We start from the raw sequence: 20,742 nt of genomic DNA, 5'->3' as shown, positions 1-20,742 counted from the left end.
ATCCTGGATCGGCTGCTTGCTGCAAGGCAAACGCCGCTGTGCTATCTCTCCAGACCCTTAAAAATGTATTTGTATGCTTGAAGTATATTATATGTTTTTTATTTTTGGGTTTTGGGCAGTGCTTAGGGCATTTCTGGCTCTATGTTCAGGTATCACTCCTGTAGGCATTCAAGAGGAAAACATACAATGCTGGGATCAAATTGCAGTTGGCTAAATATAGGCTCTAAGAATGTATCTTTACCCCTCTATTATCTCTTCTTTTTATTTAAAGAAAAATAAATTTTATCCTTTTTCTTTCTTTTGACAACCCCAGAGACTGAACACATTCAAGGCAGATGCTCTACTGTTGAGCTATATTCCAGACTCCTAATTTTCTACCTCTCTTATAATGAATGAGGTAATATGCATGTCATATATATAGTAGTTAAATTTAATTTTTGGTGACAGTTATTTCTTCCTATCATTCTTCCCATTGGGTTATCTTTTATTATGTTTACTTCCATAAATATACCTATTTGCTTAATAAATTTATATATTTATCAATGACAAACACTTATCTCCTCCCAATTTTGGTTTCTGGGATTTGAGGCCAAACCTTGAGTCTTCAGGAGCTACTCCCTGCCTCTTGCTCAGGGGACACGCCTAGGGATACTTAGGGGACCATGTGGTGTTGGAGACGAAACCCAGGTCTCCCATATGCAAAGCTTTTGCTCCACACTCCATTTTCTGTTCTTTCTGGATGAGTGCTGACAAACTCAGAGCCTCACATATACAATAAAAGTACTTGTCAGCTAAGCCATATTCACAGATTTTACAAAAAAATGATTTTTGGCCATACCTGGTGGCTCTCAGGGTTCTCTCCTGGCAGATGGGGGATCATATGGAGATGCCGGGATTCGAACCACCATCTATCCTGAGTCGATCACTTGCAAGACAAATGCCCTACCACTGTGCTATCTCTCCGGCCCCAGATTTTACTAAATTTTTGCCATAAAGAATTAGAATCCACTATGTGTTTCAAATATTACTGTGAAAGAATTGTAATTCACTTCGACCACAATAAAAAAAAAATTAGAATCATTTTAGGGATGGGGGAAGAAGCCTCCCAAGTGATTCTCAGGGGGGCCTTGTGGGCCACTCCTGATAACCAATGAGAACAGTGCTAGAGGGCTACCAGCATCATATCAGCGATGCTTTGGGAGGCAAACAGCACTGGGATTGAACCGTGTCAGACAATATACTAACACTTCTATATCTTCCTTGGGCCCTCAATATCATAAGATTAAAACTTGGGTTGGCTATGTGCAAGACAAGTGACCTGTTGTAATATCTCTTCAGCCCCAAACATAAAAGTTGCTTCTCTTGGGTCAGGGATGTGACATAGGGAGAATCATATGCTTTGAATAGTGAGACTCTTAGTATGACTTTGCTACAACTAAAAAAAGATTGCTTCTTAGTATCGTATGAACAAAACTTCAATATATGAATGAGTACAGTAAATTTTGCCAAAGTCCATGAACTAAAAATAATATTTAGATATCAATTTGAAAAGCAAAAAAACTATAGATAAAACAGTAAATGAAATCACTTTTGGGTTATAAAAGGAAAACACTTGAGTCCTTGATTGGTGAGCAAATTTTTAAGAAAAAGTTATTTACACCGCTCTAAAAAGCAAAGAAATAGACTATGAAAAGTGACAGAAAAGTAAGATAGGGGCTGGTGAAGTGGCGCTAGAGGTAAGGTGTCTGCCTTGCAAGCGCTAGCCAAGGAAGGACCACGGTTTGATCCCCCGGTGTCCCATATGGTCCCCCCAAACCGGGGGCAATTTCTGAGAGCTTAACCAGGAGTAACCCCTGAGCATCAAACGGGTGTGGCCCGAAAAACCAAAAAAAAAGAAAAGTAAGATAACACGTATTTCCAAGTTTGTCCTGAGGATACTCCTAGCTAAAATCAATACATAAATATACACATTACTGTATAGCTTGTTAATTACTTCACCAGAAAACTTAATCTTATCCTTATAAAAAATTCAAGTTTTCAGAGCACATTATTTGTATGAAAAGAATACTCAAATATGTTCAATGGTCTGCCTTAAGTCAAAAACATGTTCATTTTTCATGGAAAATCTAAGACTTGAAACCAGGCAGCCTGATTTCATAACATTCATATGCTATCTCTAGTACTGAACAGTTTTTATACATTGGGACTCAATAACATCCATCTACTTACCAATATTTCTAAAAATTTACTATTACGTTTCAGAGGTGATGGAAAATGAGAGCTTTACTTCGATGAATTAAAAGCTCCTAGTTATTATTTATTAACGCCAGGACCATTCTTTATAAGCCTTACCTTCACATCAAAGGAAGGCTTGAAGAGCTTGTCCTTGGACAAAAATTTTGACGGTGTATCCAGGTGTAGTGAGGGTTCCTTCTGAAGTGGCTGATTCACTGCTGAGGACTCTGGAACCTGCCCAGTGTGCTGTGAGAGCACCGCATGGAAAGCTTTACTCTGAAACTGATTCATATCTAGAGGCGTAATGGCTGTTTTTCTGTGAGTTTCCAGGTGTGTTACAGGAGGCGCTGGAGTTTCTGGATTTAGTTTCTTGTCATTTGTTATTTCAGTTATCACATTCTGTTCTAGAGATGCAAAATAAAAACAAATGTAATCTAACCTGTGTCTGTCTTTTATAGTTTCTCTTCAAAGATACACATAAAAAGGGGGTGCTGGTGAAATCCAGTATCACATATAATCATCTGAACTCCACAAGGAGTGATTCCTGAGTGCAGAGCCATCAGTAGACATGAATGAAACAAACAAAAAAAAAGGTAAAGACGCACATAAGAAAGCCTATAAGCTAAATAGCTCAAGGCACTGACATATAATTTGCATGCAGGAGGCTTGGGTTTGATCCTCAGCACCACAGGGTCTCCTGAGCCAGGGGTTACCTCCCCAAGAATAGAGCCAGTAGACCCTGCACGCACTGCTAGGTGTAGCCCCAAAACATAAATTAAAAACGAGGTTATTTTTGGATTTTGTTAGTTTTCACAGAAATTCTCAATCATACTTTTTTTTTTCAAGTGGTGAGGGCCCTCACCCAGCAGTGCTCAGGGGTTACTCCTGACTGTGCTCAGGGTACCAACCATATAAGATGCTAGGGACTGGGTCCGGAGAGATAGCACAGCGGCGTTTGCCTTGTAAGCAGCCAATCCAGGACCAAAGGTGGTTGGTTCGAATCCCGGTGTCCCATATGGTCCCCCGTGCCTGCCAGGAGCTATTTCTGAGCAGACAGCCAGGAGTAATCCCTCAGCACTGCTGAGTGTGGCCCAAAAACCAAAAAAAAAAAAAAAAAAGATGCTAGGGACTGAACGCGAGTAGGCTGCATGCAAGGCAAGCACACTACCGTTGTACTTTTGCTCTGGCCCCTTAACAAAGTTTAAAAAAACATCTTTAATGAGTTATGTGTAAGCAAAATGTTTTATTAAAGATTTAAGGGCCGGAGAGATAGCATGGAGGTAAGGTGTTTGCATTGCATGCAGAAGGTCGGTGGTTCAAATCCTGTCATCCCATATAGGTCCCCTGAGCCATCCAGGAGCGATTTCTGAGTGTAGAGCCTGGAGTAACCCCTGAGTGCTGCCGGGTGTCACCCAAAAAGAAAAAAGTCATCTTATATACCAGAAAATATGGTATTCATTTCTAACCCTTATAATGAATATCTAACAGTAGCTCACTGAATCCAATATGAAAAGTATCAAAGATCTTTCCTAAAATAAGCTTTCACACAATTATATACCAGAAATCATTAAAATGCTTTTTAAAAAGCAACATATGCACAGACGCACAAACACAGAGTAGAATAAGTTACTGACCTTGTTTTGGTGAATCTTCAATCAGAAAGAGGACTTCGTTTGCTCTCTTCCCAGTTCTAGCAGTCTCTAACAGCCAAGCAATACGGACTGCTGGTAAATTCCACTTCTTAGAAGCTTCATATTTAGAACCAGTGGGCTCTTTCAATACTAGATGTGTACTGGCAAGCATGCCTTTCTTTGCATTAGGTTTGCGAACAAAGAATTCTTGAACGCTGAAAGTTATATTAAAGAGAGAGCAAATAGTCAAATACAGGATTAACAATCTATGAATAACAAAATAAAAAGTTGTTAAAATACTAAGGAAATAAATAGATGCTATTTGAATGAGATTTATTCTCTAAAATTAAGCTAAGCTTCTTTCAACTATTACTTCCTCTTAAGATAAAAATAAAATGCATTTGGGCTGGAGCAATAGCCAACACAGGACGGAGCCCGGTTTGAATCCCGGCATCCCATATGGTTCCTGAGCCTGCCAGGAGCGACTTCTGAGCACAGAGCCTGGAGTAACTCCTGAGTGCCACCAGGTGTGACCCACCCCACCCCCCGCCCAAATCATCTATAAAACTTTGAGAATAGCTAATTAAGCTAGCCTTTCAAGAAATAGAAAAATTATCTCCTTAATGTTTAGATGAACCCTGAGGTCCAATCCATCTGGTCATTGTTCCTAAAAGGAGGTGCACAAGGGGACCAAATAAAGTGTATGAATAACACAAGTCGTTTTAGTCCACTTCTTTTCATAGGGTTTCCTTTTCCTAGTAAATAAGTACTTTTTACCAGGCTAACCCTAACCCTCCCCTCACTCAGAACCATTCAAGATGTAATACATACAACCAATATATACTATAAAGACACATAATAAATAAAATTCTGGGCCCGGAGATAGCACAGTGGCGTTTGCCTTGCAAGCAGCCGATCCAGGACCAAAAGTGGTTGGTTCGAATCCCGGTGTCCCATATGGTCCCCCGTGCCTGCCAGGAGCTATTTCTGAGCAGACAGCCAGGAGTAACCCCTGAGCACCGCTGGGTGTGGCCCCCCCCCAAAAAAAAAACAAAAAAAAAATAATAATAATAATAAATAAATAAATAAATAAAATTCTGACTTGAATGTCCTCTTGGAAGCCAATACAAATGAAAGGTGCACCTAGATAGAGACCCTGAAAATACTACATACCATGCTCCAAGGAGATTTGCTAAGTATGTCAAAGAATCTTTTTCTGCACCTGCACATTGACTGAATGAAATAACACAAGCTTCTAAAGGAGTCATTCCAGCCATTACGGGGACTGGTGTGAAGAGAGGATTGGATTTTGGATCAAACAAAGTCTCATACTCTATACATGATACCTTTTAAAAACAAGAGAAACAATCAGAAAAGCTTGAAATGTTAATGGCCCCATCATAACAGTAACAGTAATTTTAGACTAGGTGAAAACAATTCTACTTTACTATAAATTCAACTATGTGCATTCTCAATGTAGTCCAAATTTTAATATTTGAAGAATGAATACTCTACACAAAACTTTAAAGATTTTAAGAACAGTAGGATAGAAACCAGAGAGATAACATGGAGTTAAGGCATTTGCCTTGCATACGGAAGGTCGGTGGTTCAAATCCCGGCATCCCATATGGTCCCCTGAACCTGCCAGGAGCGATTTCTGAGCATAGAGCCAGGAGGAACCCCTGAGCGCTGCCGGGTGTGACCCAAAAACCAAAACCAAAACCAAAAAAAAAGAACAGTAGGATTGTGCTCGCTTTGGCAGCACATATACTAACATTGGGACAATACAGAGAAGACTAGCATGGCCCCTGAGCCAGGATGACACACAAATTCGTGAAGTATTCCATATTTAAAAAAAAAAAATATATATATATATATATATATGTATGTATATATGATTTATCACTGGAGTTAATAAATTTTGCTTTGAAATATCTTCCAAGGTATTATTAGTTCATAACTTTTTCCTCTTTATTTTTGTTTGTTTTTGGACCACACCTGGCAAAGCTCAGGGTTTACTCCTGGCTCTATGCTCAGATATCACTCCTGGTGGTGGTGGTGGTGGGGACCATATGGGATGCTGGGAATAGCTGCAAGCAAAGCAAAAGTCTTACCCACTACACTATCACTTTGACCTTCCTCCTAATTCTAAAAATTCTGGGGCTCTGGAGTCAGGAGTAGCTCCTTGAAATTGTTTTAAATTACCAGTGATAAGCCAGTAAGATGGAATAATAGAAAAATCCATGTCAATCTATGGTTGTGAGAACAGGAAGACTGAAATACTATGAATGATCTAGAATAACTTCCTAAGGAGGTAAGCTATTTGTGTGGAACAATAAACATGATAGTCTATCAGTATTAGACTAAGAATCTTGATATATTTTCATATTTTAGAATTTCCCTTGCTAAAGAGCAAGACAATGTTCAACCCAATTTATAGAAATTGAAATATATTAAAAACAAAAACAACAAAAGTCAATACTACTCTGGGCATTTTGATAAGCTTCAACACAGTATTTTAATACACTACCATGTTTTTCTTACCAGCTAAGTATTTGCCTTTTTTTTTTCCCCAGAGCAATGAACTTCATTTATTGAAGGTAGGGATAAGGCTTTTAAGGGTAAACTTTAGAAGGGAAAAAATGTGGGTAACACAGTTTAGACATAATAGCAACAAGATGGTATGCAGAGACAACAGTCACAAGGTACATGGCATCAATGATTTGAACAGTATACAAAGATAGCAGTTACAATGCCCATAAATCATTAAATCAGGAAGCATGTAAAGATAGCATAGAAATGCTCATTTCTTACCAGCCAAGTATTCGTAACAACATCTCCCACAGTTGCTTCTACCTCACAACCAAGCAGAGGAACCACAGCATAATCAGCAATAATTCTGCTCTGAAGCGAAACAATTCTTCCAGCATTTTCTTTTATAATACTTGCAATATTTGATTCACTTTCATTGCCAAAGCCCAAAATCAGGAAACTTTTCTTGCTAAATAAACCTTCTTCAGTGATAGCGGAAGTATCAGAGAGACATTGAGTAACAGAAGACTGCTTTTCTTCTTGCAGAGAGATATGAGTAGAATCATTACAGGACTTAACATGAGTAGAATCATTAAAGGATCCAGGATGAGGCATCACAACTTCATCTGGAAGGGGAAAAAAATGTTTTTAAGAAATGGATTTTTATATTTATGTCTGTTTTCTAGTAAAGATTGTATTTTGGCCCATACCTTGCAGTATGCAGGGACTCTGCATTCAGGAATTACTCCTAATGGACTCAGAGGACCATATGGGATGCCAGAGATCAAACCTGAGTCAGCCAGTGCAAGGAAAGCATCCACCACAGTTCTATTACTGCAGCCCCCATCTCTCTCTTTTTTTTTCAGTGCTGAGAATTCAACCCAGATATGAGGCAAACATATATACTCTACCAGCCCTGGAAAGACAGACTTTTTGTGTTCTTTTTGCTTTTATGCCACATGGGCATTCTCAGAGCTTGGGTAGTCCTTGGGGGAAGCCTATGTGGTGCTGGGAATAGAACCCAAGGCTCCATACATGCATACACTTGTTCTACTACTGAGCCACATCCCTAGCCTCTGAGAAGGTTTTTATAATTATTTCTAATACAAAATGTAAAAACAATCATTTTGTAATTGAAAAGACTTCTATGTCTATACATTGTAGGTGATGGGAAGGAGAATGAAATCTGGAACAATTTAGACTAGCACTTTAAAAACAATAGAAATAGTAATTTCTTATAAACTTCAAGTTCTTACACCATTAAATATATGAGATAAATTAATGTAAACAGTTCAACAGCTCTTTCCATTAATTTACCAGAAGAACCTCTTATCCAAACATCTTATTCAGAAGTCAAGAGTTCTTCATCAATCTATAATCAAAGATTTTTTTCTTGTTTTAGAAAACAAATTTAGGATACATGATTAGATTCTTTTTAAAGTTCTTAGAGCTGAACCTTCGCTCCTTCCTGTCCCTGGCTCCTACATGCTAAGCATGTGCTTCACCCCTCTGCATAATATCCTTCCTCCAAATATATATATATATTTTGGGGGGCGGGGGGAGGTCACACCCGGCAGTGCTCAGGGGATACTCCTGGCTCCATGCTCAGAAATTGCTCCTGGCAGGCAAGGAGGACCATATGGGACGCCGGGATTCGAACTGATGACCTTCTGCATGAAAGGCAAACGCCTTACCTCCATGCTATCTCTCTGGCCCCCAAATATATTTCTTAATAACAAATTAAACATTCTTACCTAATGAGTCATTATTTACATACTGAGAGAGTAGATCTTCATCAGCTTGCTCAGGCTTTTTGTTAAGAGTAAAATCTTTCTTAGAGAAGCTGCTGTTCTTTTTCACGAGTATTGTTTTACTCTCAGGTTGTTCTGGAACTGGAACTTCCACTGGCTGGTAGTGAATAGGGATATATGGCTCCTCGGGAAGCATATAACCTTTACTAAAGCACTGTAGCAACCATTGTGCTCCAACTACATGAGGCCTATAAAAATAGCACAGAGTTGTGCATCAGTTTAAACTATCAAGGTCATCATCTCATTTCTCATGCAGTTTTCATTTAAGAAAATGAATACACAGTAAATGGTTTTGAATTAAAACTGGTAAAAAGGAAACCTGTGAGTTGATTTATCCCAAAACTGCTTCAATTCGTCATCATAATCTCCCACAATAACGTGAGTTACATCTTCATTGAGCTGATTAAAACGAACTCCGCCTCCACTGTTAATAAGCCTTCTCAGTTTATCTAGCTTTCTGCCACTAAAACCGCAAAGAAAAATCTGCAAAGAAAAAAAAGAAGATGGCTTATTCTCTCTAAACAGAAAATGTATTTAAAATATACCGCATACAAAGCTATGTGTGTAAAACAACTGACATAAACATTTTTGGGGGATGGGAAACTCAGGGCTCATCCAGCAGTATTCTGGACATAACCCAATACTATCTTTCAGGCAGCACTTATATAACATTTTAAGGCACAAAGTCTTTGGAGGAGGGAGGGAGGTGTGGTTTGGGCCCACACTCAGAGATGCTCAGAGGTCACTCTTAACTTTGCACTAAGAAATTCCTCCTGGTGGTGCTTGGAGAACCATATGGGACACAAGGTAAGCACCCCCTATTGATTCCAAGTCATCTGCCTGGAGTAAAACCTTCAGACAAATAACAAGCATGTTGGAATTCTTTCAAGATAGGCAAAGAAACCCCAACGTTATTACAACATCAAGACATACCCGGCAACCATCTAATAAATCTTCAGGTGCTTGAAATGAACTGATATCCAAATTTTCTAGATTCTCAACTGTAGTCTCAATTTTGCTATTAAGAATTGTATATATCGATTCACTTATACAACTTGCATTTATGTTGGAAATGTGGCTGACATCTGAAAGAATATGACCTACATGTTAAACAAAGATGTATAATTTTAAAGAGGTAAATACTACATATTGTCCTATGCATTAAAATTTTTCATAAACAAAAAGCAGTGAAGTTTCCAAAGATTTAAAACTAAAGTGATTTTAAATATAAATGAGAAAGTATATAAAAATATAAAATATAAAATATAAAAGCTAATTAGAAATCAGCAAATCTCAAAAAATGATTGAAAACATCATAAAAGTGGCTTGCTTTCATTTCAATAAAAACATGAACTGGAGAGATAGCATGGAGGTAAGGTGTTTGCTTTGCATGCAGAAGGACGGTGGTTCGAATCCCGGCATCCCATATGGTCCCCCGAGCCCTCCAGGAGTGATTTCTGAGAATAGAGCCACTGCCGGTGTGACTCAAAAACAAACAAACAAAAACAAAAAATGAAGTTGTCAGCGAAGGTTCGGGATGCTTCTTGTGAAAAATACGTAGTATTTGCTAAATTGCCAATATTTTTATCTACAAATTAGAAACTTTAAAACGATATAAATATTATAATCTGTAACAACTGCAGTAAACTCCATGGAAATGCAGTAATATTTCCACATTGGTCAAGTTTTTTAAATTTTTTAATTTTTAGTATTAATTAAATGTACTACAAATGAGTACAGAAGTATATATTAGCTGAAGAAAGCTATCAAGAAGCAATTCTGGGGGGCCAGAGAGATAGCATGAAGGTAAGGCATTTGCCTTACGTGCAGAAGGTCAGTGGTTAGAAATTCTGGCATCCCATATGGTCTCCCGAGCCTGTCAGGGGCAATTTCTGAGCATAGAGCCAGAAGTAACTCCTGAGCGCTGCCGGGTGTGACCCAAAAACGAAAAGAAAAAAAAAAATAGAAGCAATTTTGGACTTGTTTGTTTTATTTTTGGAACATACCCAGTGATGCTCAGGGGTTACTCCTGGCTATGCGCTCAGAAATCGCTCCTGGCTTAGGGGACCATATGGGACGCCAGGGGATAGAACCACGATCCATCCAAGGCTAGCACAGGCAAGGTAGACGCCTTACCGCTTGCACCACCACTCTGGCCCTAATTCTGGACTTTTTAATACAGCTTGGTTACTTATATAATGCTTGAAAGCACAGCAAAACAAGATGAAAAATTCCTACTATATAACTAGCAATCTTAATCAATTTTGTTTTGTTTTGTTTTGGGGGGCCACACCCAGTAACGCTCAGGGGTTACTCCTGGCGATGCGCTCAGAAGTCGCTCCTGGCTTGGGGGACCATATGGGACGCCGGAGGATCGAAGGGATCGAACTGCGGTCCGTCCTAGGCTAGGGCTGGCAAGGCAGACACCTTACCTCTAGCGCCACCACGCCGGCCCCACTTAATCAATTTTTAAGAAAAATCAATGATCTAAAAGTGACTATCAAATACCACTTAAGACTTACTATCAACTGCATTGATCTGTCCAGTAGGAGTTGATGTATCAGGCATAGTCTTTGTTTCTCGTCTAGGTTCTGTCCTGTATAGAGATGCATCCTGACAAAACCCTTTTTCAATACTGTCAAAAAACCACTGGATGGTCACACAGTGTATATTCCAGTTTTTGGCACTTTCATATTTTTGACCTACAATGTTCATTGATAGAAATGCAAACCATTAGAACTATCTTGGCAGAACCATGAAAATTTTTATTAACAGTTACTAGTTGTGTGAGAAAAATATCAATTTGGTGGGCAGATGAATAAAGCACAGGGGTTTAGAGTGCCTGCCTTGAAAGCATATGGTCAGAAGTTCTAACCCCCGTGTCCACGCAAACCAAAACACAATCCAGGGAGCTCTGCTGTCTCCAAGCCCTGGCATCCCAAGTGATTCTGAGCCGCACTACATCCAGGTGTGTGCAATCACAATAAATAGGCACAACCTCCAGCAAGACCTATAACCACAAAGGTGTAAGCTAGCCAAAAATGTGACCCTGGTGAACACTGATGTGTACAAAAAGCATTGGTGTGAAGTACTACAGTTAAAGGAACGCAAGCATCAATGAGTATCATGGCCAAGTGTGCAAGGACTACAACCTGATGTGAGATCCCGTGTGCACCACATCTGACTATGAGAGCATCACAGCCAGTTGTATACACAACAGCAACAACAACAATGAAAGGAAGCAAGGGGATTAAAAATTTCTTGTTGCTCCCCTGAGCAGTTCCAGGAGAAGTACAGAGCCAGGATGAAGTCCGTAGCACAGCTGGATGTGACCAAATTCCCAATTCCCCCAAATAAAAAAAAAAAAGATTATTGTCGGGGGGCCGGAGAGATAGCATGGAGGTAGGGTGTTTGCCTTGCATGCAGAAGGATGGTGGTTCGAATCCTGGCAACTCATATGGTCCCCCGAGCCTGCCAGGAGTGACTTCTGAGCATAGAGCCACGAGTAACCCCTGAGCGCTGCTGGGTGTGACCCAAAAACAAAAAAAAAGGGGGGTGGGCTGGAGAGATAACATGGAGACAGGGCATTTGCCTTGCATGCAGAAGGTCATTGGTCCGAATCCTGGCATCCTATACGATCCCCCGAGCCTGCCAGGAGCGATTTCTGAGCATAGAGCCAGGAGGAACCGCTGAGGGCTGCCAGGTGTGACCAAAAAAAAAAAAAAAATTCTTGTCAACTCTGAAACAAAATTCTGTAACAATAATTTTTATACAGTAAGATAGTTATTAAAGGTAGTATTTCAAGTCATTACCCATTCAAAATTTTCATATTTTGTAAAAAGACATGAGGTGTTTCTTTTACAAAATTGCACTCAGGCAACTGTGGGAAACCTGAAATACCTACTACTAGACTTGAATACATTCTTCATGGTTTAAGTTTCATTTTTTGGGGCCCGGAGAGATAGCACAGCGGTGTTTGCCTTGCAAGCAGCCGATCCAGGACCAAAGGTGGTTGGTTCAAATCCCAGTGTCCCATATGGTCCCCCATGCCTGCCAGGAGCTATTTCTGAGCAGACAGCCAGGAGTAACCCCTGAGCACTGCCGGGTGTGGCCCAAAAACCAAAAAAAAAAAAAAAAAAAAGTTTCATTTTTTGGTAGGGGGACTCCTGAGTGGTGTTCACAGGGTCCAGGGCTATTCCCAGAGATTCTTGGGTCAGCTGCGTCCACTGTTTACATAGGGCCTGAGAATGCAGTGGGTCCTTGTAAAGCCCTACCTATTCTACTGTCACTCTGGCCCCTGCACCCAAATTTTTATCTTAGTATTTGGTAACTATGTAGAATACTTTATTATTACTATTATTCTTGTAGGTTACTTTAAATATTACAAAACATGTTGCATTTTTCCATTTGAGAAGTCTTACCTTTTGGTTCTTGCACAATGAGGTGTGTACATGCATTCATTTTCAGATATCCCAGGTACTGACCTCCATGACTCATTGTAAGTTGCTCGACGGCCTTTCTGTCTGAACTACACAAGCCAGTCACACAAATTGTGCAACCAAGAAAAATAGGACACTTGAAATCATCCATATTTATATCAGTATATTTAGTTATTTGTCTGGGGGGAAATAATAAAAAGGAAGAAAATTTAACACATCACACATAGAAGTTAATTTATCATTTTCCTAGTGTCAATGCACAGAACAACTATAACCAATGGCTTCACCTGTTAAGTCTTTGTTTGCCTTAGACGCAGAAGGATGGTAGTTCGAATCCCGGCATCCCATATGGTCCCCCGAGTCTGCGAGGAGCGATTTCTGAGCATGGAGCCAGGAGGAACCCCTGAGCATTGCCAGGTGTGACCCAAAAACAAAACAACAACAAAAAAAAAAAAAAAAAAAAAAAAGAAAGAAAAGAGATACAAATACATCCAGAATACTAATTAGGTTTTTTTTTCCCTTTTTTTTTTTTTGGGGGGGGGGTGTCACCCCTGGCAGCGCTCAGGTATTGCTTTTGGTTTTGCATTCAGAAATCACTCCTGGCCAGCTGGAGGACCTTATGGGATGCCAGAAGATCAAACTCAGGCCAGCTGTATGCAAGGCCAATTCCCTTCCTGTTATGTGCTCTGGCCCCAGAATACTAATTGCTTTATCTAGCTCAATATACTTTCTCTGCTAAAATACTAACACTGTAGATACAACACTCTCTCAAAACTGTCTTGGGGAGGACGGAGGGAGAGGCCCCTCCTGGCAATTCTTCATCAACCAGGCAGGCCAGAGACAAATTTGCTCTGGGATTATCCCAGCTACTATGGCATTAGTCAAGGCCACATTCAGCAGTAATTGAGAGTATCTAGGGCTCCAACCAGTCCTACTCAGGGAACCATGTGGTGTCAGGGATCAAATAAGCATCATCTGCATGCAAGACGTGACTTAACCCCCATACTCTCTCCACCACCTCAAATGAAACTCTGTTTTTGTTTTTGTATTTGGGCCATACCTGGCGATGCTCAGGGCTTACTCCTGGCTTTGCTCAGGGATCACTTCTGGTGGGCTTGGGGGATTATATGGGGTGCCATGGGATTGAACCCAGGTCAGCTGCATGCAAGGCAAACGCCCTACCCGCTGTACTATCGCATCAGCCCCTCAAATAAAACTGTTTTAAGGGAAAAAATAGACTTCATTAATCTTATGCTCGTCAAAGTGGTAATAAATTTTCCAAAACTGTAGAATCTAAATCTTTACTTCAAAACTCAAAGTAAAAGTTCTTTTATTCTTCTATTTAACTACTTAATATGTTGATTCCAACACTATACTTAGTGTAATTAAATCACAATCAAGAGTAAACCACTAGTGGTATGTATTGGTGTCAACAAGTAATAAGCAATGATTTGGGATAGAAGACTAATAGAACTATCATTCAATTTTCACACTAGTCTGATAGTTGGCGAAATAGGTTGGAATGAGGAAAGTGTTTAGAAAGTACTGGACAGGGCTGAAGGATACCCAATTCAAATAGTGGGACCGGGATTTAGATTTTTAATTGTAAGCAAAACTGTCAATTCTATCACCTGAAATAGGTTCTTACAAGGGCAGAAATACTAATCTGTTTTGTTCACTATCTAATGCCTACACAAGACCAGGTTTATAAAGTGGGCTCAAATATCATTTATTAGATAATCATATTAGGGAATGGGTTATATATTCATTCTCACACAATGTCTCATTTAGGTGGAAAAATGACTGCCGAAGTGGCAATTTACCCGTTTTAACAAATAGTCATGGTATTGAAGGAAAATAAAAGTACAAGACCTATAGCTGCTATACTTATTTTCTCAACTCGTTCATATTTAGTGGCGAAAAAATTTTTGTATTATTTCTTAACTCACAACCAATGCTAAACCAATAAATTATATAAATTTATACCTCTAAGAGCTATATAGTTTCTTTTTTTTTTTTTTTTTTGGAATGTGAGGGATAAAAAGGTGAGGTGAAATTTGGGATACATGCCGTAGTGCTCAGGAGCAGCTCAGGGGCCATATGGTGTTGAGGGTAAACTGGGGCTAGCTGCATAGAAGGTACCCATCTTGCCCCACATACTATCTTATGGCCCCTGAACTTCTGTCTAACAAGTAATGATCCCACTTTAGTTTCTAAATAACAAATCCAAAGAGAGTATCATCAAAGGTAATTTATGAAAGCCCACAGTGACATATAATTTTTTAAAAAGTTAGAAAGTATCTAAATGCCTTCCTTACTTCTCTTGTGACTTCTCCCAAATCGTCTTTATCCAAGAAGGAAGTAAAATAGGTTTGTTTAGGTTTGCAGCAACTAAATATTTTTTGCTACCAACTTCTCCTGCAATAAGATGAGTTACTGACATATTAAGGTTCTTGTCTACTTCTCCACCCATCATTTGTACATATTTATGAACTTCTTCCTGTAGCCCCAAAGAAAACATAACATTAATACTAAAGCAAGTAGTATCACATCCATTTTAAACATAAAACAAATATTTTACTAGAGTTAGTTTGAACACAGACAGATAGTTAGCTTGAAGGCACAAATGTTTCTCACGAAGTTAAATAATTATCCAAACGACTCTTCAGAAAAAGAATACAAAATTATAATATGCATGTTTTAAAAGGTGTAGATTTATATATATATCATTTAAATTGAAAAACATATACAATTTCATACTTTCATATAATTCACAAACAAAATTGCAAGGCCCTTCAGAGTATTTATGTTGTTTTCTTTTTCTTTTTGTTTTTGGGCACAACTGGTGGTGTTCAGGGTCACCTCTGGCTCTGCACTCAGGGGCCCATATGAGGTCCCATATGACCAGGGATCTGAACACAAGTCAGCCATAATCATATACTTATTATGATATTCTTCTCAATACCTACTCTTTTGTGTCTTTCCAAGCTTGTACAGGACACGATTACATCAGACATAATCATATTATAAACTGGATATTCAGCTCTTGGAACACATTGTTGGTGGTGCATACAAAATATGACTACTTGAGGACCAACGATTCTACAGCCAAGCTGAAAAGCAAAAAGGTTTAGCAAACTATTAGAAAAAGCTTCCCAGTCTTATAGAATTACACTTTATAATATTTACCATTTCTTTACAAATTGGTAAACACTAATTTATCAAATTATTCAAAGGAAACAAAGTGCATTATATAATTTCTGGTATACTGCTCATTAAATCAACACACACATCAAACAATGAAGATTTTCAAAAGAAGTTAAGTTCCAAGAGACATACTACCTCAAAAGTGGCAGTAAAAGTTTAATCTCGGAAATAAGCTATCTTAGTGATAGGAATACGAGTAACAGAATTTATAATTCTTAATATATAAAAATTATAATTTGAGGGGGAGGGAGTCTGGACCAACACCCAATTATTCTCAGTCTTGGCTCTGTGCTCAGGGATCATTCCTGGTGGGGTCAGGCGACCATGAGTTGCCAGGTATCAAACCTAGGTCAGATGCATATGGAGAGCAAGTGGCCGACCCTCTGTACTATTGCTCTGGACCTCCCAATATATTTTTTCACACAAAATACCCAGCCAATAAAGCTATTTAAAAATATACCCTTCTGGGGCCGGGCGGTGGCGCTAGAGGTAAGGTGCCTGCCTTGCCTGCGCTAGCCTTGGACAGACCGTGGTTCGATCCCCCAGTGTCCCATATGGTCCCCCAAACCAGGAGCAACTTCTGAGCGCATAGCCAGGAGTAACCCCTGAGCGTTACCGGGTGTGGCCCAAAAACAAAAACAAAAACAAAAACAAAAAAATACACCCTTCTTGGGACCAAAGAGATAGCATGGAGGTAAGGTGTTTGCCTTTCATGCAGAAGGTCATCAGTTCGAATCCGGCTTCCCATATGGTCCCCCGTGCCTGCCAGGAGCAATTTCTAAGCATAGAGCCAGGAGTTTCCCCTGAGCACTACCGGGTGTGACCCAAAAACCACACACACAAAAAAAAAGGCAAAAAAAAAAAAATACACCCTTCTAAAATACCTATTAGGTCATGAAAAGACAGTAATCCTAGGCAGTTTTCCACTTAGGTTTTAAATATTTTGTCTTTGCAAAATATTTAAATATTTCAAAATATTTGAACATGTAGTTCAAAAAATAACTTTCATTTTAATTGATAACTGAGTTAAGGCAATAATCTTGCACAATGTTAACACATTCATGGAGCTGGAGCAAAAGTACAGCTCATGGACAGTTTGCCTTGTAAGTGGTCAACCTGGATTTGATCCCTAGCTATCTACAGGATCCACAAGCCCTACCAAGTGTGATCCTTGAGCCGTTGAGCATAGCAAGGTGTAGCCCTAAACCAAAACAAAACAAAAAAAGAATAAAACATCAGCATATTCAAGCTAGTTGCCAAAATCACCACGTCATGAGTGATTTAAACACCTACAAGGCAAATGTAACTGCTAAGCCAATTGCTAAGAAATTAATTTAACCATAAGAAAATTATTTTTGGGAGCCAGAGAGATAGCATAGTGATAGGGTATTTGCTTTGTACATGGCTGACCCGGTCGAGGCTTTCCATAAATTATACAGATACTGCATCTCCCTACTCTTCTATGTTTTCTCTCGTTCAAACAAGAATCACTTCTTTGTAATCCGGATGAAATTACAGCCAGTTTACTTTTATTTCAATGCTTCTCTCTTGTCCAGACATCAAAAAAGTAGTAATGAGTCAGTAGACTCTAGAATCAACAACAATAAAAAATAAGATGACCCATTGGTATATTAACATTACTCATTCCCTAAACACTACCTTTTATCATAAACATGTTCAGACCATATACAAAGTATAGGTACTAAAATTCCAAGCCTAAGAAAACACATAAAACAGTAAGTAGCCTAGCTCCCTGTTAAGGTCCTCCATGAAATACCTTGCAATCAAAATGAGATTGAGCACGGTAGACTCCATTACTAATGCACTTCTTTATTATAAAGTTTACTTACACTAAAATTATACTCCTTGCAATATAAGATGACATAAATCAAACACCAAATATAAATCTTTAAAAATATGATTTCAGGCTTGGAGAGAGGTGATAGCAGGTATGGTGCTTGCCTTGCATCATGCTGAGGCAGGTTTAATTCTTAGCAGCCCATATGGTTGCAAGCACTGTCAGGAGTGATCCCTGAGTGAGCCAGGATTAAGCCCTGAGATCTACAGGATGTAGTCCCAAAACCAACCAAATTAAAAACTACTCGAAAGGCCATAGTAAAGAATCTTGTCTTCCATGTGGCCGATTCTTGGTTAAATCTCCAGTATTACCTGTTGTCCCGCAAGCACAGCAAGGAGTAATCCCTAAACACAGTCAGGAATAAACCCTGCTTTGTGTGGCCCCCACAAATTCCAAGAAAATAAGTTATTTTAGTATCCCAAACCAAAGAATTCTTTTACATCTATAATTTTCCTAAGACTTCATGATCAATCAAAACAACAAAAAAAGAACAGAAAAAAAAAATGAAAGGCTACTGAAACAAAAACAAAACAAAAAACAGACCATTAAAGGAATACATTAGAAGTGAGCAAACCTTTTTGAGGTGATCAAAGACAGCACCACTGAAAGTGTCACAGATATAAAGTGTTCGATCATTCTGTTTTATCTTCAATGCCTCATCTTCTGTAATAATCTGAATATACTCTTCTGATTGAAACTCTTGTATTGACTGAAAGGAAAAATGAAATGACAAATTAAATTCAAGCACCTATATTTGAGTCCGATGAATTCCAACCAAGATTCATGTCAAATCTAGCCTTTTCTTTTCTCTACTGAAAGCTACCATGGGGCCGGAGAGATAGCATGGAGGTAAGACATTTGTCTTTCATGCAGAAGGACGGTGGTTCAAATCCCAGCATCCCATATGGTCTCCTGTGCCTGCCAGGGGTGATTTCTGAGCCCAGAGCCAGGAATAACCCCTGAGCGCTGCCGGGTGTGACCCAAAAACCAAAAAAAAAAGAAGAAAGTTACCACGATCTTTTACCTAGATGTCTACAAAAGCTTCCAAACTGGTTCTTTTCCCTTCCTTGCCTTATTTTATATATACACCAAAGATTAATAATCTTTCAACAATATGAATCAGACCATCACTTTCTTTGCAAAAACTTTCAATGGCTCCCCTCTACATTCCAAATAAATTGTACTTTAAGAAAAATAACAAAGCCCACAAAAATCACAGTTTATCTGTACCTCTCATTTCTCTTGCTCACTTTACTACTAGTCACCAACCATTTCCAGCCCTTGAACAAGCTAAACCTTAAATATAAGAATTGTTCGGGCCCAGAGAGATAGCACAGCGGCATTTGCCTTGCAAGTAGCCGATCCAGGAGGTGGTTGGTTCGAATCCCGGTGTCCCATATGGTCCCCCGTGCCTGTCAGGAGCTATTTCTGAGCAGACAGCCAGGAGTAACCCCTGAGCACCGCAGGGTGTGACCCAAAAACAAAAACAAAAAAAAAAGAACTGTTCAAATATTACCTCATAAGAGATGTTTTTCCTCATGAGGCATTCATTGCTAAAAATTTTATTTTGGGACCACACCCAATTCTGGCTGTGTTCATGGGACCATATGTAGTGACCAGGATTGAACTCAAGCTGGCTGAATGCAAAGCAAATGCCTTGTCTTTACTCCAGTCCTAAAATACCCTTCCTTTATTCCTCTAATCTACTTTTATGAAGGAAAGTACCACTGATGTTATATATCTATGGCTTTGTTGTTGCTTGTTGGGCCTCCCAGGCAATACTCAGGAGACCCAAGAACCCTAATAACAAATCTTGGCTAACTGGGTTTTCAATTCAGAGGGCCCAGGGATGTGACACTTCTCAGGCACTGAGGTGTCAGAGATATCCAGGGCATCCTGGCAATTCCGAGGGCCTCTTGAGTCACACCCAGTGATATTTGGGGTATTTAGTAGTGCTCAGAGGTAATAGGAATCAAAACCAGGTTGGGGTGCATGTGCCTTGATCACTTATATCCCAGCTCCCAGTGTGTCCAGTGTTTGTCTTAGATGTCCAAGTTTCACAATCTGTTGTTTGTTATTTGGCATACTTGCATATTCTGAGCAATGCTTAAATCATACTTAAACTTATCATTTTAAAACAATTTAGTCAGGTCATATTACTTTTTATTAAACCCTCCCTTGGCTCACTTCACTAGAAGAAGGGGGTGCAGGTCAAAGTCATTATGTTCTACAAGACCTTACATCAGGGGTCTCAAACTTGTGGCCCGAGGGCCACAAATAGCCCTCCATACAACATTTTGTGGCCCTGCCCTAGAGGAATCTTTTTTTGTGTTGTTTTGTTTTAGTTGTTTGGGTCACACCCCCCAATGTTCAAGGCTTACTACTGACTTTGCACTCAAGAATCACCCCGACTGCCTCCTGCGGCCCGCAAGTAAATTGAGTTTGAGACCTCTGGCTTACATGATCTCTTTAACTCATATTCTCTTAATTCCCAACTCCTTGGTCACTAATATGTTCACACTAATGTGTGTAGACACACCAAGCACTTTCCTAGGGGCCACTGTATGGTTGCTACCTCGGCCTTATTAAATCTTCCTTAAATCTCTACCAGGCTAACCGCCTCATCCCTTTTAGGTATACTTAAATTCATCTTCTCCAGAAAGTCTACCACCATCATGTTCTATTCAAAATTGCAATCTCGGGACCAGAGAATACAGCAGGAAAGGTGCTTGTTCTACACACAGTTGACCCAGGTTAAATGTTCAGCATCATATATGGTCCTCCATGCACTTCCATGAATGATTCCTGAATGAAAAGCCAGGAGTAACCCAAGCATAGCCAGGTGTGACCCAGAAATAAAACAAAAAAGAAAATAAGATTGCAATTCTCCCTATTCCCCAACAAATCTTTCCAGAACCTGTTAACCCCTTTTTGCTCTTTTCCAAAAGCACACTCTAAAATACTACATAGCATACATCCTTTGGAGGTGGGTCACATCCTGCGGTACTTAAGGGACCATGTAGTGCTCA

The 20,742-nt window shown here is 39.4% G+C and overlaps 1 protein-coding gene and 1 non-coding gene across 2 annotated transcripts in view; one reads left to right on the top strand and one right to left on the bottom strand.

Moving 5' to 3' along the window:
* Positions 1-20,742, bottom strand: part of TOPBP1 (DNA topoisomerase II binding protein 1) — a 54,144-nt gene that overhangs the window by 30,544 nt on the left and 2,858 nt on the right. Inside the window, exons 3-14 of the mRNA XM_049776028.1 lie at positions 18,288-18,422; positions 15,618-15,761; positions 14,967-15,148; positions 12,631-12,827; positions 10,732-10,911; positions 9,143-9,309; positions 8,529-8,692; positions 8,153-8,397; positions 6,681-7,024; positions 5,040-5,212; positions 3,870-4,081; positions 2,353-2,639 (exon numbers count right to left, since the gene is read on the bottom strand). Coding sequence (XP_049631985.1) covers positions 2,353-2,639; positions 3,870-4,081; positions 5,040-5,212; positions 6,681-7,024; positions 8,153-8,397; positions 8,529-8,692; positions 9,143-9,309; positions 10,732-10,911; positions 12,631-12,827; positions 14,967-15,148; positions 15,618-15,761; positions 18,288-18,422 — 2,430 coding nt within the window. The remainder of the gene's footprint in view (positions 1-2,352; positions 2,640-3,869; positions 4,082-5,039; positions 5,213-6,680; positions 7,025-8,152; positions 8,398-8,528; positions 8,693-9,142; positions 9,310-10,731; positions 10,912-12,630; positions 12,828-14,966; positions 15,149-15,617; positions 15,762-18,287; positions 18,423-20,742) is intronic.
* Positions 5,613-5,719, top strand: LOC126013142 (U6 spliceosomal RNA). The gene has a single exon (XR_007497472.1). It is a non-coding gene; the product is annotated as a U6 spliceosomal RNA (small nuclear RNA).

Source organism: Suncus etruscus, chromosome 6 (genome assembly GCF_024139225.1).
Source record: "Suncus etruscus isolate mSunEtr1 chromosome 6, mSunEtr1.pri.cur, whole genome shotgun sequence".
In the NCBI taxonomy this organism is placed as follows: domain Eukaryota; kingdom Metazoa; phylum Chordata; class Mammalia; order Eulipotyphla; family Soricidae; genus Suncus; species Suncus etruscus.
Note: the sequence above shows the minus strand (reverse complement) of the source record. Positions and strands in the feature narration are given on the sequence as shown.